The sequence below is a fragment of the Maniola jurtina genome, chromosome 9 (assembly GCF_905333055.1).
Source record: "Maniola jurtina chromosome 9, ilManJurt1.1, whole genome shotgun sequence".
In the NCBI taxonomy this organism is placed as follows: domain Eukaryota; kingdom Metazoa; phylum Arthropoda; class Insecta; order Lepidoptera; family Nymphalidae; genus Maniola; species Maniola jurtina.
This window is the reverse complement of record NC_060037.1, coordinates 4529896-4543393: the sequence shown is the minus strand read 5'-3', so window position 1 is coordinate 4543393 and position 13498 is coordinate 4529896. Positions and strand designations below refer to the sequence as shown.

General features: G+C 37.2%; 1 protein-coding gene across 2 annotated transcripts; it reads left to right on the top strand.

Moving 5' to 3' along the window:
- The first annotated feature begins 4461 nt into the window (after positions 1-4461).
- LOC123868043 (sodium- and chloride-dependent transporter XTRP3B-like) lies at positions 4462-13178 on the top strand. 2 transcript variants are annotated; one of them, XM_045910386.1, is made up of 12 exons: positions 4462-4550; positions 4634-4690; positions 5255-5498; positions 6408-6612; positions 7522-7660; positions 8065-8193; positions 8721-8946; positions 9225-9337; positions 9990-10115; positions 11005-11202; positions 11909-12040; positions 12625-13178. In XM_045910386.1, exons 1-12 carry the CDS (start codon positions 4536-4538, stop codon positions 12646-12648), a joined length of 1608 nt encoding a protein of 535 aa, XP_045766342.1. In that variant the 5' UTR covers positions 4462-4535; the 3' UTR covers positions 12649-13178. The 2 variants fall into 2 exon arrangements, with proteins under 2 accessions (XP_045766342.1, XP_045766343.1); XM_045910387.1 differs by lacking the exon at positions 9990-10115.
- The last annotated feature ends 320 nt before the right edge of the window (positions 13179-13498 follow it).

Genomic DNA, 13498 nt, shown 5'->3' with positions numbered 1-13498 from the left:
CCAATGTTTCGGAATGCCATTCCTACCGAGAAGAACCAGCAAGAAACTCGGCGGTTGCTCTTTTCAATTGTTCAATTTACAATAATTGAATATAAAAACATAGTTTCGTTTGTGATTGGTTGGCGACTCAAAATGGTTAGCGCCCACTGATACCAATTCTCAGAGTGGATCAAAACATAAAAAATACGTAGCCGTGTAGGGGCTACTTATATTTTTAGCGCAGAAACGCCATGTAATTTTCACTCGGGGTTTCGGCTCAATGCAGTCTGAAATCTAATAACGTGTGTAGTTCGTTCGTTTAGTGATTAGTCCATTCGCTAGAAGGATCTACGAAGTAAAGTTAATAGGTTTTCTCGTTGAACTCTTTTGTCGTACACGCTTACGCAAGGATTCATGCTTGTTAGAAGGAAAAGAAATATTAGCATTGCTCAAATAATATGCATAATATTGTTTTAAAAAATGTAAATCACTGAAAATTCTCTAGAAAGCCGGAAATTTTTAGATGATCAAAGTTCATGGACGACGTTATGCAATACTTAATTAGTAAAAAGTATTTTATTTGAAACGAAAATGAAGAATTTGATTGTTTACTTATCAAAACTTGGTTACATGTAAATAATTCAATAAATATTTTATCAGATTTAATTTTACTGTCTAAGTATTCCATATTAAACCAAATATAATTTAAGAAATAAGGACTGTTTTATTTACTTCAAACTTTTGAAGTTTATTTTTTTTGAAAACGTTTTCCGAAACGTGCATAATGTGTTGGAAAATGTTTTCCGTTGATTAAATAGAAAAGCTTCAAATATGTACCTATTTATTATAATGACCTGTCTTATCATTTGTCAAGTTCGTTCGATTTCTACATTAGGTTATGGTGATTTTACATGACTATCGCGTACGGAGTGACGTTTGACATAATGCTTTTTTCTAAAAATCGATTTAATAATGAATAATGAATAAGATAAGCTGAATATGTACAGTTAAAGGTTAGTTTTTACTACGCGTGCTCTATGATACGATTATTATTATTTTAACAATGTCTCTGTATTATAATTAAAAATATTGTTATGACGATTTTAAATTAGTATCATTGGATACAAAATTATTTGTAAAGATCAGCTGGATTTGTACAATAAAAGTTGATATAAGTATCTTCATTTAATTATAAGATACTATCATAATGTTAAATTATAAAATAACTACATATTGGGAATTGGGAACATCTTGCATAACGACGTCCATGCGTTATTGTTATTGTTATCCACAAAAATGTTTAATAGTTTTTAGCTTAGTTGATTTCAATCATAAGATTCATCCATTGATATTATTATTGTGTTTTGGTTTCATGTATCAATTCTAATTACCGTGCCTATTTATAATTTTGTGAAGCCGCTTGACCGTAAGGAAATAATGGGCATCGGTCTTTAAGAGGAGTATCTCCGTCACTCGCTCCATACAAACGTAGTTCGTCTCTCATTGGAATACTAACCAATCATACTCATTGGAATTTTGTAGAAACGTTCCGGGAACTAATATCTATGCCTGTGGTTTTTCAGATTCCCGTTAAAATATTCGGTTTCAAAGTTACGCGGCATTAAAAATTTATATACGAATCTTTGAGCCCCTGTAATTTTAAAACTACATATTTTTAGAAAAATCTAAAACACCACAGGCACAGATATTAGTTTCTAGAATATGTCTGCAAAATTTCATGGACTTTGGTTGCTTAATATTCAAATGAAATTGGGACTACGATTGTATGGAGTAAGTGACGGAGAGAGCCCTGTTAAGGCTCTTTTACATTCGTCGAGAATTCGATAGAAAATGCATTCAGGGTGCAAGCGATTGTTGCACTTGCAATTGAACCGACCCCCAAGTATCCGAACTGCAATTTTGCATTGGCCTTGCAGTCTAAATGCAAACCGTATGCGTAGACCCTTATGGCTATAGCAAAGGGGCACCTTTCGCTTCGCCGTCAACCAGGCGACAACCTAACGTATACGAGTTCGTTTAGTGTGCGTTGCAGTAAAGAGTTTCACACAAAGAATACTTGAGTTGATACGGAGACGATCCGAGTTGAAATAATTCAAAATTCAAATTTTTTTTATTCAATTAAACTTTTACAAGTGCTTTTGAAACGTCAAAAAAATCTACCACTGGTTCGGAATGGCGTTCCTACCGAGAAGAACCAGCAAGAAACTCGGCGGTTGCTCTTTTCAAGTACATATTCAATTTACAATAATATGTGCTTATGACCTTAAAGCGCCGGCCACAGAGGCCGCGTAAGCGTAGACGTAGCGCGTAGCACTTGCTTATAATGTATGGAACTGTAAGAGTCATGGTATACCACTTGCGTGGCGTGAACGTTCGCGTAGACGCAATTCGTGCAGTTATGTCTACGGATTCACGCGCGTCACACGCAAGTGTCACGTGTACGTGCGCGCCTGTGCTTCGGCTTTAGGCTGCGATCACCATTTTGTTTTAAACCTGTTTTTTTTTTTAAATGCGCACATCACAAATTATTTATATTATTGTATTATTTACTATTACCTATAGCAGTACGACATATTTAATAGGCCCCATTTTGGAAATCGTAGGCGAAAATGGTTCGTACTACTTACTGTAAGATGATTTTTTTAGTATAATTTTTTGGTACCATATGTACTGATTATTAAAATGATTTGTTTTGTTTTTTTATCTTGACTACACCTAATTTTTTTAAATACATAATATAATATTATATACTTATGATAATTTGTCAAGACAGCCACAAACGTTAACATACCATTCATCAAAAATTGAACTTTATCAGTTTGCATTAAGGTACAAATTTTAATATCCGGCCACAAGTTTTTTATTAACTTTTAAAATTTGGCCGTATAATTGTTTAAACCAAACAACCGTTTATGGCTGTCTAGACACTTCCAATAATATATTCACTGAATATATGCCTAGAACATGCCCCTTAGGTTTGATTTAGTAAAATTTTGATTTCTTTGTACACAAAATGAAAGAAACTCATTTGAAATGACTTAAAAATTAAAATAAAGCTATCCTTATCTATCGAGAAACATTATGAAAGAGATGGCAATACTATACGTCTTGTCAGTTCAGTAGTACCTACCGTATGTAAGTGTTGGGCAAAGTTTTGTGTACAATGGAATAGCCTAAGTTTATTTTTAGTATAATTTAAAATACCTTTTTGTGTGTATTTTTATAAATGATTGTGTCCATTTTGTTATTGAACTCTAGCTGTTGCCTGCGGCTTCGTCCGCATGAAATTAGGTCTTTTGAAATATCCCTCGGGAACTGATTGTTCAGAAAAAGGCAACTTATGTCTACAGAATGTGCATCGAGGACTCCTACTACCTACTTGAAGCAAATACCTACTAGTCGCTTTTCTACTTCGGCTAGCAAATTAGAGTGAATTAGAATGAGAGCTCTCTTGATCGGCAATTGAAGTGAGATAGCGATAAGTACGTATTTGTTTCGAGGAGTCGATCCATAGGTATTCATGGTCTACGTAGATTTAGCTTTTTTAAATCCCAAGGTACCTAACTCTTGATTTTTCAGGACAAAAGTAGCCTATGCCCATCTCTGAGATGCAAGCTATCTCACTGAATAAATTTTTGTCAAAATATCGGTTTTCGGTTTAACGGATGGACCATGAAAAGGTAACAGACAGAAAGATACTTTAGCATTTATAATATTAGTATGGATTGTGTCCATTTTATTATTGATTTGTGGTGTAACGGTTTTCAGTCCTGTAAGCCAAATAATAGTTTAATGGGGTTGATTATATTGTTTTATCGTTTTATTTTAGCTGTGCTACGGATACATAGTGTACCTATGTAGCTAATTAGTATAGGCGATATGAAAATAAATTTTGTTATATTAACAAAAATTGTATTTTATTTTAAAACGGTTCTTCCTAATTATTTTTTCGAAAAGTATATGGACGTATGAAAAAATTCTTACGTCCAAATCCAATAGGCGATCTGCGAAATTAGTTATATTATTGAAAGTATAGTACGCGACAGATCGAGATGGCAATCGAGGTGGGAACGCCCCGCACACCCGCACAGCCCCCGCGCTAACCCAGTGCGGTATAGTGCGGGTGTGCGGGGTGTCGATTGCCATCTCGACCTGTCGGTACTATACATAATTATTCTCAAAAAGTTGTCATTTTATTAATATTCGTTTGGCGTTAGCTCATATTCCGCCTATCCCATGTCTATTATACCGATGGTTTATCCACCCTAAAACAGCAAAACTAAGATAAGGGTCTACACTCTGGAAATGTGCCATCTATCCACTTTATTAATTGAATTTGTAAGTATATTATTTTTTGTTCAGAGTTTTTCCAAGTATACACGGTGGATTTTTAAATTTTTGGATTATTTATTGAATCTATATTATTAGGTACTTTTGAATGCTTCAAAAAACCGTCAAGTTTGTTTTGACATTCATACAAAACATTTTTAGAAATATAATTATTTCGTTTTCTCATCAATTTTGTTGGAATAAAAATGAGTGAGAGTTCGGTAAGTACAATCTATTTAATTGCCACTGCATATTTCCTCTATTAAGCATCCATGTAAATTCTAATCAAGGGTTTTTCTTACAGAGCAGCCGTACAAAAACCACGGATTCTGCTGATACCGAGTCCACTGAAGATCCTTTGGTAAGCTTACCTAGTTTTATTAATCACTAGCTGACATCCGCGACTTAGTCCGCGTGGACTACATACATTTCAAACCCCGATTTTACCCCTTTGGTGGTTGAATTTTCAAAAACCCTTTGGCGGATGCCTACTTCATACCTAATAGCTATCTGCATGCCTTTCAGCCCGATCCGTCCAGTGGTTGGAGCTGGGCGTTGATAGATCAGTCAGGTTTTTCTTTTATATAATAACTAGGTAAAGCCCGCGACTTCTTTCGCGTGGATTCAGGTTTTTCAAAATCCCGTGGGAACTCTTAGATTTTCCGAGACAAAAAGTAGCCTATGTGTTAATCCAGGGTATAATCTATCTCCATTCTAAATTTCATCCAAATCCGTCAAGTAGTTTTTGCGTGAAAGAGTAACGAACATACACACATACACATAAACTTACGGCTTTATAATATTAGTGTGATAACCAGAAAAATAATTAAACATCCTCGGATACATTAGCTACCCGTGTCTAGCCAGGATGGGTTGCTATGTTAGTTATAAATAAATACTTGCTATACTTAGAATTTTTCAACAGATTCCAGATCGATGGACAAATAACATCACCTACCGACAACTGGTCATGTCATCTTGCATCGGCGTCGTACAACTGTGGTGGCATCCTTACGTGCACGACTTTCGGAGACACCTGCCATTTCTATTCCTCTACAACGTATTCAGTGTGCTCTTCGTGTACCCATCGTTCTATCTGGAATTGGCTTTAGGCGTAGTAACGAAGAAGGGTGTGCTGAATTGTTGGGATATGGCGCCGGTGGCTAGAGGTAACTTTATTTCATTACTAACTGATCCCGTCTTCGTCCGCATGGATTTAGGTTTTTTAAGAGGTATCTCTTTGATTTTTCAGAAAAAAAGTAGTCTAAACCCTTCCCTCAGATTCAAGTTTTTCGTCAATTTTTTTTTTAAATGAATGGGCCGTTAAAACCTAGCAGACAGGCAGCCAATCGCGTCTTTGTAGTGTGGATTTAGGTTTTTTTTAAAATCCGGTAGGAACTCTTCTATTTTCTGAAATAAAAGTATCCCTTATCAACGTAACATTAAGGCTATATTTTATTTTCAAAAAAAATAGAGATCCCTATGAAAATAGGAATAAGCTACCCGTGCGAAACCGGGGCAGGTCGCTAGTGATAAATATTTTTACTTTGAAGGAGTCGGTCTAGCGATGATTATTTCATGTAGATTAAAATTAAAATCTCCGATTAAAATTTTCAAAACATATTTAATGTACAGAAATCGTCCAGTTACAGTTTTATTATAAGTACATAGGTATACCTAGATATAGATTAAAGTCAGAAATGCCCTAGGTATAGTAAATACTAGCTGACGCCCGCGACTTCGTCCGCGTGGATTTAGGTTTTTCGAAATCCCGTGGGAACTCTTTGGTTTTCCGGGATAAAAAGTAGCCTATGTGCTAATCCAGGATATTATCTATCTCCATTCCGAATTTCAGCCAAATCCGTCCAGTAGCTTTTGCGTGAAGGAGTAACAAACATACACACACACACACATACAAACTTTCGCCTTTATAATATTCGTGCTATTTGCCTTTATAGTATTACTTAGTACCTACAGAAATTGTCCAGTTAGAGTTTTATTATAAGTACCTATACCTGATATAGATTAAAGTCAGAAATGCCCTAGGTATACCTAGTAAATATGTTTTCATTTTTAAGGAGTCGGCCTGGCAATGATAATTTCATGTGTGTTTCTGGCATTTTCACTTGGGGCGGTAAGCGCTTGGTGTCTCTCGATGGTGGTGCATTCCTTCCACTCGTTTCTGCCGTGGCTACATTGCGCCGCTGCTGCCAATCCACCTTGTGCTGCCAGACACCGTCCGTTGACGAACGGTAGTGAAACACCGCCGCAGTCCTTCTTTTTGTTAGTAAAACCTTTATTTCTAGTTAGAAGACTACAGTACAACCAATTTAATAATGCGCACGCAGATCTTCGCTAATTGTCGTATTCCGAATCATTGAATCGTAAGAGCCCTAAACAATGCACTTGCATTTTGCACCTTGTTATAAACAAATAGGAGTCAATATCATGTGTATCATACGACCGCTGCCGAACAGTGACGAAGATTTCTATGCGCATTATTAATTTGGTTGTACTGTACAACTGTGTCTTACCTGTGGATGACGTATGGCGCTGAAACGTGAACGTTGGCCTTGTCCACAAGTTCAAAGTCGCTCAGCGTGCTATCGAACGGGCCATGCTAGGTGTCTCTTCGAGGGACAAAATAGAAAATACGTAACGAGGAAATCCGTAGGAGAACCAAAGTGACCGAAATAGCTCAACGAATTAGTCAGCTGAAGTAGCAGTGGGCAGGTCATGTCTGTCATAGAACGGATGGCCGCTGGGGCAGTCGCGTTCTGGAGTGGAGATCGCGTATCAGCAAGTGCAGTGTGGGACAACCTCAAACTCACTGGACCGACGACCTTAAGAAGGTAATGGGAAGTGGGTGGATGAGAAAGGCGGAGGATCAGCTTAGCAAACCGTTGTGCTAAGTCGATTACTCTTATTCTCCTACGGACCTCCAATAATCATAACCACTGACGTAAGTCCTAAACATCACCTCATCATTTTCGTCACTAACAACTGTCTTCACAACCACGATGATCCGAGGATCAGATATCTATTCATAATCACGGACAAAAGGACTGTGAGAGTTGGGGGAAGAAATCTTGTTAATGGTGGGGCAGTTAGACCTTGTTTAAAACCAATGTATACGTAGTATTTGAAACAATAACAACGATTCTTGAACGTAACTTGACCATTATTCAACAGCAACTTCGTGCTGAATCTCAAACGGGACGGTTTAAATGGTGGATTGGGCAATGTGGTCCCTGACCTGACGGTGTACTATGTAATATCATGGGTGTTGGTCTACTTGATCGCTTGCAAACGGATATACAGCTACTCGAAGGTATATTTACTTTTAGTTTCTTAAATTTCTACCATTCCGACCATCTAAATTTTATTTTAGTCTCGATAGATCAACGGTTGAGGAGCGGACGGTATTCCGAAAGATCCGCGGTTCAAACCCCACCCGTTGCACTATTGTCGTACCCACTCCTGGACAAGCTTTACGCTTAATTGGAGGGAAAAGGGGAGTATTAGTCATGATTAGCATGATTCTTTAAGAAAAAAAAAAGATATAATGACAGGCCAAGGTTTTACTTAGTAGCTTTTAGTTTAGCCGTTTTTTTAACAAAGTAGGTAGAGAATCTGTCTATCTACGTAGGCTGATTTAAAAATTCACTCCTCTATAATTTTGTATAAACATTGATTTGTATTTTAATACTTATCTACTCTTTAAAATCGTTTTAGTTGGTGTTATTCAAGGACGTGTTAGCGTTCTTCGTCCTGGTGTCCAGTACTTTTGGCGTGATGCGCTTACACGGCGCTTTCCGAATGTTCTACGAATGCGATTGGAATGTACTGTTTGATAGTGTACAGGTGAGCTTTTTCAAATTACTTAGATAACCAAGGAATAAAAACCTTAGGTTGGTATAATCGACAAGCGACATGCACCGCCCTCCCACAGCTAATCATGCAGGAAAAGCCAGCCACAAAGCAAGTCCCAAAAGTACCACCACGCAACACCTCATAAATCCACCAGAACACACTCGACGCACGTTTCGTTCCGACAACGTAGCATCCTCAGGAGATGTAGACCTTACAATGTACAATTGCAAAGTACATTTGTGCATTGTAAGGCTAATTGATTGCTTAAAACGCACATAGCTCCGAAAAGTTAGGGGTGCCCGGGATCGAACCCTCGACTTCCCGAATAGAAGACATTTAAGCGCTAGCACGCGCCGCTATTTTGTTAGTGATTCTCTCAAATTGTCATAGTTTTAGATTTACACAGTCTGAATTTCATTTTATAGGTATATTAGGTAAATTAAAAAACCTCTTAGGTATACTTCATAAACACCATGATTTTTGGTGACAGGTAGGTAAAGTGCAGATCTCTTTTCCAGATATGGCGCGAAGCTCTAGAATACGCATTCATACAAATGGCAGTGTGCCAAGGTACACTGATAATGCTGGGGTCACACTGCCCGAAGCAGAAGCAGGTGCTCGCGAACACGTCCATGTTCGCGTTCGGCGTGTCCAAGCTTAGCTGCACGTTGAGCGCGCTCATACTCGGCGCGGCGCACGGCGCCTTGTACCAAGATTACGACAATAGCACCAATATTTGGAAAGGTAAGTTTTATTGGGTCTGACAACTAATATTTTGAAAGGTACCTAAGTAATATATGAAAAGGTAAGTTTTGGGGTGCGTTTCACGCGATATTGCTACGCGATCCTCTTGCCTCAATAGTGTTGAATTTTAAATGGATATCAAATTGTCATTTTTTTTTTAAATATTTCAACTCAAAACCAACCCAAACTCGACCCAAAATTGAGATATTACATTAATATGTAGGTACCTACTTATATTCAGGATACTATGCATTATCTATAGGTAAATATAATTACAGGATCATCATCTTCAATGATCCTGTGGGCAGATTACGTGGCAAGGATACCGGGTAGTCAAGTTTGGTCTGCACTTGTATTTTTCACACTTTTCGTGCTTTCTGTTTGTTCTACGGTAAGTTTTCTAAAATTTCCTACCAAAAAGTTAGCTTAATTTAGAATCTAATTTTAATATGAAATAAACACATTTCTCCGAAAAAATGTGCAAGTGATGCACCTATGCACGTTTTAAATTTTCTTAAAATTATCGCGAACTAACAATGAACCCGGAAGTACCTAATACAAGTTAAGGACTTTTAAGTAAGGACTTCCTGCTCTTCTTAGGTCTACGGATGATATTTAAGTAGAGAGCGTACTTTAACTTTGCTCAGACTTAAGACACTGTTAAAACGAGACAGCGTTATGCAGCTGGCATAAATAAGTATGTCTCGTTTTAACTGAAGCTTATGTCTAAGCAAAGTCAAACTGCGCTCAATAGATTTCAACGTAGGCCTCATTCGCACAAGAGCTTTTTTACGTCCGTTAAAAAACCGTTCAAATAAAACAAATACATTCCCAAGTATCTGTTCACACGTCAACGCTTTTTTAAAGCGTACTTTGTATTTTCAGCGCAACGCCGGGTTTTAACGCAACGCTTTTTTAACGCTCGTGCAAATGAGGCCTGTCTTTTCATTGCATAACCCGGCACTTACGTGTTTCTAGGAGTAACATACTTAGGTGTTAAGTAGGTAGGTTCTAAAATGTAAACAATTGTTTATTGTTTTAAGGCTTTACTTGTGCAAACAATCATGTCGACATTCACCGGTCGATCAATAAGGAAAATAGCCTGGGCCTTCCTCGTACTGATTTGTATGCTGTTCTGTTTTGTTGGCGTCATGACGTTATGTACACAGGTAAACATTTTCCTATAGTAGGTATAGTATACTGTATGCAATCTATATACTAATAAATAAAATTGAAGTGACTGTCTGTTTGAACGGGCTAATTTTCGGAATGGCTGAACCTATGTTGACGGGATTTTCACAGACAAGTAGAGGATTAACCAAGGAGTAACAAAGGCTACTTTTTTAACTTTCAAAATGGAGAAGTTGTGTTTTTCTACCTATGCTCTGATATATCCGAGATTTTTGAACCGATTTGCGTAATTTTTTTTAATCGTTAGAGGAACTTTGCGACATTGTTCCATAAATAAATTTGGATTCCAACTCCTCAATCCTGATGCTGCAGGGGATCTGACCAATCATCTAGTTATATATATGATGGCGTACCTAGTGGTGAATGATGTGGTCTTGTAAGTGGGAGGGCCGAGGTTTGATTCCACGCAAGAGCAATTTGGGAATTTACAATTTCTAAATAACTATTTGGTGTGGTTTGGTTGGAGGTTTCTGCCGTGGCGAGTTACCACCTTACCGGCAAAGTCGTACCGCCTAGCTATTCTGTTGCGGTACGATGCCGTATATTGGCTTAACAGCGTTTCAGCTTTCAGCAAGAATATTTTGCTACTTTTAAAAATTAATGAGCCTTAATTCGTTGATCAGATCTTAATTTTATATAGAAACGCACTTTTCAAGACGAGCATGCATTGAACTTTTTTGTAGGTATACCGTAGTGAAAATTCGCATTTTTGCTTGCAAAATTTTGTGGTGAAGTTAAGGAAAATACTTTCTAGTATTTGATAACACACCTACCTATATAGATACTTCTCTTCTCCTCTCTGGGCTGGTTTCCGCACTTAAACGTTTCCGTCTGTTGTGCGTACTTAATGAATTTATCTTTTTTCAGGGTGGTATGTACATCCTAAACTTCCTCATGACGTGGCCGGTCTCCAAACCTCGTATTCCTTTAGCAGCAATAGTGGCTATTGTCGTCACCTACATTTATGGGCAGACAACTTTCTGTGAAGACGTGTACTTCGCAGTGGGGGAGTATCCTTGCGTGTTCCTGAGGATCTGCTGGGCTTTGACGCCATTTGCGCTTTTGGTAATTCGTGTTTATTCTCAATCCCAAATAGTTCTGACCTCTTGAGGCGATGACAATGGGTCAGGCTCAGGCACATCTTAAGGAGAGTAAGGAACCACAAGATCAATTTGCTATATACCTACCTATAATCACTAAGTCAATAATTTCGGAATTGGGTGTTGTGAAAAATTCAAAATTAAAATATTTTTATTCAATTAAACTTTTACAAGTGCTTTTGAATCGTCAAAATAATCTACCACTGGTTCAGAATGCCGTTCCTACCGAGAAGAACCAGCAAGAAACTCGGCGGTTGCTCTTTTCAAGTATTCAATATACCTACCAATACAATATGCCATCATGAAATCTACATTTGAAGATGCTTCAGTGTTGGAGTGAAATGTAAATCGATTTTTTCGAAGACTGCCCCGTACTTTTGTGCGGCGTAGATACTTTTAGTCCCTCGTCTGCGTTATTCGATGCGATTATGTATTAGCCATTTTGACGGACCAAAAAGTATCCCGAGGACTGTCCCTCGACTATACGGGCTATTATGGTTTTTGATAGTAGTTATAGGAGTAAGCTCCATTTTTTATTCACCTGCATTTTACATGATTGCGATAAATGTATTCAGCTAGAAAACATTGGCAGTTCTCATTTTTCCTTACTTCTAAAATTAATAGTAAAAACCGTCCATGTGTTAGGAATCAAAAAACATCGTATTTTGCAGATATTTTTCCTGTCTGGATTGACTTCTTGCTCGCAAACAGAAGGTATCGCTGGTTGGGCATTAGTTATGATAGTTTTGCTACCGGTGGCTGTATTTACGCTTCTCTACCTTATCTTCAAATTTAGAGTACGGGTAAGAATCAATTGGACGTATTTTCTGAAAACGTTCCAACCCGCAATCAAGTTAAAAATAAATAATCGAAAGTACTTACATACGAGTATTATGAACAAACTGATTAGCCTGGAGGATTATGGGCTATGGTAAAATGAATAAATATCATTCTGCCCTAATCGCACAGCTATAATCAGTTTATTTAGTATATCTCAACAGACTTCATCATGGTTTGGAACGTTTTCCGAAAATACCTAAGTACTTATGTATGTTTCAGTTTAATAAAATACTTGTTATCAAAGTTAACTACCTAAACCTACTCGTATTCAAGGGCAGACCAACAAATTCCTGAAAGGTTGGCAAAGCAATGGTGATTTTTATGCTACAGCCATTACAGCAAATGTTCATGGACGGCGGTAATCACTTACCATCAGGTGACCCGCCTGCTCGCTACTTTTATTTAAAAAAAATATTATACGATTCGCAACTTACCTACCTACATATCTGCCAATAACAAAATCGTTGGCATTGGTACAAAAGAGTACCTATTGTAGACTTTTCTTACTAACTGCCCTTTTTTACATCGATGCCTTTTTTATTTACAGAATATCGTGGGAACTGAAAAATAATTCGGAAGATTTGATAGAATAACAGTCAGCGAATATAATGTAATTGTTTTACTTTGGTTTAGATCAAAATAAAAAACAACATACAGAATTACAGCATATTTTATTCACAAAATTTTCATAAAACCAATTTGTAACCAAAATAAAGGGTTATTTTTATAATAACTAATTAGTCACACACACATCCACTTTAACAACATAGGAATCCGATTGTAACGGACAGCAATTTTATTATTGTTCCTTTGATCTTATTTCTTTTTGTCCATTATAATCGGTAGGAGTAAGTATTTACACACATTCCAAATAATTATTGACAAAACAAAGGAAAGTATCCATTAAAAGAACTGTAACTTTTAAAACAAATGTCTACATTATTTTGATTGGTATCAATTGTAACTATCGTGTAGAATGTAGATGATGTCAAAAAATCAAGTAATCCACATACATTTGCCCTATTGGGTTCTGGAAAGGTCTCCCAGTTTGGAATGTGGTCCGCCTCAACCTTCGTATGAAATGCAAGATATATTTTGGTAGTTTTCTTGAGAAAACCTAATTTTTGTGGGCTCCTTTTTAGAGTTCCGTACTCGAAGGGTGCCAACGGGACCCTATTACTATGACTCCGCTATCCGTCCGTCCGTTTGTCAGTGGGCTATATCTCGTGAACCGTAATATAACGAATTTATATTGCTGCTATAACAAATAAAATTTCAAGATGGCCACCACGAAAATGTAAAAAAAATTGTTATTTCTTGTACATTATGGTACGGAACTCTTGATGTGCGAATCCGATTTTTTTGGGAAATCGTCGTTTTTGAGCTTCACGTCTGTTTTTTTATGGTATTCCTTGCCGAGT

Coding starts and splice junctions, on each gene's coding strand:
- LOC123868043 (XM_045910386.1), top strand. Junction 6,613..7,521: donor CCGCCGCAGTCCTTCTTTTT/GTTAGTAAAACC, acceptor ATTATTCAACAG/CAACTTCGTGCTGAATCTCA. Junction 12,041..12,624: donor TCTTCAAATTTAGAGTACGG/GTAAGAATCAAT, acceptor TTTTATTTACAG/AATATCGTGGGAACTGAAAA.